Source organism: Manacus vitellinus, unplaced genomic scaffold (assembly GCF_001715985.3).
Source record: "Manacus vitellinus isolate BGI_N305 unplaced genomic scaffold, ASM171598v3 scaffold_14_pilon, whole genome shotgun sequence".
NCBI lineage: Eukaryota > Metazoa > Chordata > Aves > Passeriformes > Pipridae > Manacus > Manacus vitellinus.
Genome location: NW_021939063.1, coordinates 9,408,790 through 9,412,649, shown reverse-complemented (window position 1 = coordinate 9,412,649; position 3,860 = coordinate 9,408,790). Strand labels below are relative to the sequence as shown.

At 63.8% G+C, this 3,860-nt stretch overlaps 1 protein-coding gene across 1 annotated transcript in view; it reads left to right on the top strand.

Annotated features, from left to right (window-relative positions):
• The window catches only part of LOC103764477 (laminin subunit beta-2), a 21,463-nt gene that overhangs the window by 12,000 nt on the left and 5,603 nt on the right, over positions 1 to 3,860 (top strand). The window contains exons 10-19 of the mRNA XM_029958328.1: positions 2 to 95; positions 517 to 629; positions 747 to 826; positions 1,048 to 1,204; positions 1,401 to 1,553; positions 1,654 to 1,812; positions 1,899 to 2,020; positions 2,264 to 2,384; positions 2,850 to 3,036; positions 3,252 to 3,395. Coding sequence (XP_029814188.1) covers positions 2 to 95; positions 517 to 629; positions 747 to 826; positions 1,048 to 1,204; positions 1,401 to 1,553; positions 1,654 to 1,812; positions 1,899 to 2,020; positions 2,264 to 2,384; positions 2,850 to 3,036; positions 3,252 to 3,395 — 1,330 coding nt within the window. The remainder of the gene's footprint in view (position 1; positions 96 to 516; positions 630 to 746; positions 827 to 1,047; positions 1,205 to 1,400; positions 1,554 to 1,653; positions 1,813 to 1,898; positions 2,021 to 2,263; positions 2,385 to 2,849; positions 3,037 to 3,251; positions 3,396 to 3,860) is intronic.

Sequence of the window (3,860 nt, the reverse complement as noted above, 5' to 3'; positions counted from 1 at the left end):
GTGCCGCTGCAAGGAGAACGTGGCCGGTCCCCGCTGTGACCGCTGCCGACACGGCGCCTACGGCCTCAGCCACGGAGACCCACTGGGCTGCCAGCGTGAGCTGGGACCCAGGGATGGATGTGGGAGGATGTGGGGTGGAGGGATGGGGGTGGAGGGATGATGGAGGGGTGTGGATGAAGGCTTGAGGAGGCAGAAATGGGGGATGAAGGGGTGGTGATTGAGAAATGGGGATGGGTTGGATGAGGATGGAGGGAGGGAGATGGAGGGATGGAGGTGAAGGGATGGTGATGGAGGGATGGGGATGGAAGGATCTGGGATAGAGACATGGAAATGGAGGGATGTGTGATGGAGGGATGGGAATGGAAGGACTGAGGATGGAGGAATGGGGACAGAGAGATGGGGATGGAGGGGTGAGGGATGAAAGGACATGGGATGGGGAAGGACGGCCATGAAGCCCATGGGCTGTGGTCCCACATGGCAGCCTCCCACATATGCACGTGCATGTGTGGGGGGCAGCGTGCCGGTGTGACCCGCGGGGCACGGTGATGGGCAGCTCCCCGTGTGACCCCATCAGTGGGGATTGCTACTGCAAACGCTTCGTGGCCGGGCGCTCCTGCAGCCAGTGCGTGGTGAGTGCCCCAGCCTGTCCCACACCATGCACCATGCCCCTGACTCTCCCCAGCCCCATGGCTACCCCCAGGGCTGGGCTGGCCCCACACATCCCTACATGTCCCTCCTCACTGCAGCCTGAGTTCTGGGGCCTGAGCTACGACCTGGGGGGATGCCGGCCCTGCGCCTGTGACTTCGGGGGAGCCTACAGCAACCGGTGGGGCCTAGCACAGCACCTGGAGGGGCATGGAATGGGATGGGAGTGGGGACAGGGCTGGGAGTGACACATGGGGGGGAGGGATGGGGACAGGGCTGGGAAGATAGAGGGGACTGGTATGGAGTAAGGGAGGGAGGGATCTCCATCCCCAGAGATGGAGGGACGGATGAGGACAAAGCCAGACAGGAGGACAGATGGAGGGACAGGATGGTTGCCCCCAGGTGCTCCATGGAGGACGGGGCTTGTCCCTGCCGTCCCCACATCATGGGGCGGCAGTGTGACCAGGTACAACCCGGCTTCTTCTGCGCCCCCCTCGATCACTACACCTATGAGGCTGAGCAAGCCACCGGCCATGGCCACAGCCACCCCCAGCTCCCGGTGAGTCTCCTTGGGGGTCCCTGTGCTTGTGCATGGCTGTCACTGTGCACCATGCTCCATGCATGGCTGTCATCCATGCTCCATGCATGGCTGTCACCCTGTCATGCATGTGGCTGTCACCATGCCCTGTGCATGGCTATCCTTGTGCATGGCTGTCCCTGTGCATGGCCACCATCCCCTGACCCCGTCCCTGCAGGGTGCCATCCGGGCAGAGGTGCCTCAGGACTGTCTGGAGTACAACACTAGGGAGTCAGGGGGGCGGAAGGGACGCTCACAGCACCAGCGCAGCTCCCCCCGTGCCCCCCAGCTCCGCACCCCCTTGCGCCGCAGCCGCCAGCAGCCCCCCAAGGTGAGCCCTGGGGTGGTGGGAGAGGGCACAGCCGGGCACTGTGGGGCAGGGGCAGTCTGGGGGCAGAGCCTGGGCCAAGCTGTGCCGGTGCCCTGCCCAGCCGGACGTGGAGGAGGTGGTGCGGGACGGTGCTGGGCACATGGTGACATGGACAGGCTTGGGGTTCGCCCGGGTGCGGGACGGGGCTGGCCTGACCTTCCTCATGGACAACGTGCCCTACCCCATGGACTACGAGCTGCTCATCCGCTACGAGCCTGAGGTGAGCACGGCCACAGCTGCGGCCACGGTGTGTACGGCCCGGCACGACACGGCACAGCCCTGACGCTGCCTCACCTGTCGCCACAGTCAGCTGAGGACTGGGAGGTCGTGGTCAGTGTCAGCTCCCGGGTGCTGCCCACCAGCCCTCGCTGCGGGAACCTGCTGCCCTCCGAGCAGGTGTACCATGAGAGCCTGCCCCACAGCCAGAGGTGGGACGGGATGGGATGGGGTGGGATGGAGGTGGGGACAAAGATTGGGACAGGACAGGGACAAGGACAGCCCTACCACACTCCCAGAACTGAGGGATGGGGATGGGATGGAAACAGGGACAATCCTACCACACAGGTGAGGGATGGGGACAGGGACAAGGAAGGCAGTTAGGTCCTGCTGCTGTCCCCTTGCTGTCCCCATGGCCCCGCTGTGCCCATGCCCTGACACCTGACTCTGTACAGGTACGTGCTGCTGTCCCGACCCTTCTGCTTCGAGCCCAGCACCCCCTATGAAGTGACCATGCGGCTTCAGCGGGCTGGTGTCACCCAGCGCCACCCTGGCGCCTTCATCCTCATTGACTCGGTGAGGGGGGTCCCACTGCACCCCATGCCTGGGGCTTGGCAGAGATGGGGGACCACAGGCTGGGGTGGGCAGTGACCCCGCTCTGGAGATGTACATGGGATGGGGATGGGGATGAGGTAGAATGAGGATGGAATGGGATGGGATGAGATGGGATGGAATGGGATGGGGATGCTGATGGAGAAGGGGATACCAATGAGACTGGGATTTTGATAGAGTTGGAGTTGGCACAGAGATGTCAGTGTGGAAGGGTATAAGGAAGTCTTTGGGGATAGGAATTAGTATGGGAGTATCATTGGGTTTGGGGATGTCAGCGGAACTTCAACTGTTGATGGAGCTGAGTGGTTGAGCTGCCAGCAGGATCAGGGCTGTCCTGGGGCAGATGAATCCATCTTGGTGACAGGGGCCAGGTCCCGCAGTGGGGGCTTTCTGTGCCCCCCAGCCCCCTCTCCTCTCCCCTTCCCGCAGTTGGTGCTCCTGCCACGGGTGTTGGAGTTGCCGGGTTTCCACGGGGCGGAGGCAGCAGCGCGCCAGGAGGAGCTGGAGCGGTACCGGTGCCTGGAGGTGTTTCACATGGCCCCCCCACACCCCTTGGCCCAGGCCTGCGCCCGCCTGGTCTGCAGCGTCTCAGCCCTGATGCACGGCGGGGCACTGCGTGAGTGGGGACCCTGCGGGGATGGGACCAAGGAGTGGGCAAGGTGGAGCCCTGCCCGGGGCAGTGGGTCAGGATGTGGCCATGCCCATGGCAGGGTGGGCAGGAGAGCAGTGACAGGGCATTGGTAGGTGTGGGAAGGTGCAGGCAGAGTGCAGGCAGGTGTGGGCAGGTGTGGAGAGGGCAGCCCTGGCCCCATACTGGTCCTGCTCCTGCAGCCTGCCAGTGCGACCCACAGGGCTCCCGCAGCAGCGAGTGCCAGGTCCAGGGTGGGCAGTGTGAGTGCAAGCCCCATGTCATCGGCCGACGCTGCGACCGCTGTGCCCCAGGCAGCTACGGCTTCGGGCCCCAGGGATGCAGCCGTAAGTGGTGGGATCTGCGTCTGCCAGGGATCCCTGTCCCTCCTGTCTGTCTCTGTCCAGCCATCAGTTCTCTGTTCGCTGCCTTGTTCACTTGTCTGTACATCTGTCCATCCATGCATGTGTCCATCTCAGCTCTGTTGTCCTGCAGCCCATCCCAGTTCCCCCCTCCATCCATCCATCCACCCATCCATCCATCCATCCATCCACCTGAGCCCCCTGTGGATGCTGTCCTGCCTGGCACTCACTTGGTTGTCTGTCCACTCATGTTCTTGTGGACCTGTGTGTCCACATGAGCCCTTCTGTGCCACAGTCCTTGGGGTGGGTGCTGGTCCCCTGCCTGTCTGTCTGTCCATTCCTATGTCCCTGCATCCCTGTGCCTGACTGGAGCCGTGCCGCCCCACAGCCTGCATCTGCTCCCCGGAGGGCTCGGTCTCCCAGCTGTGTGATGCAGTGAGCGGGCAGTGC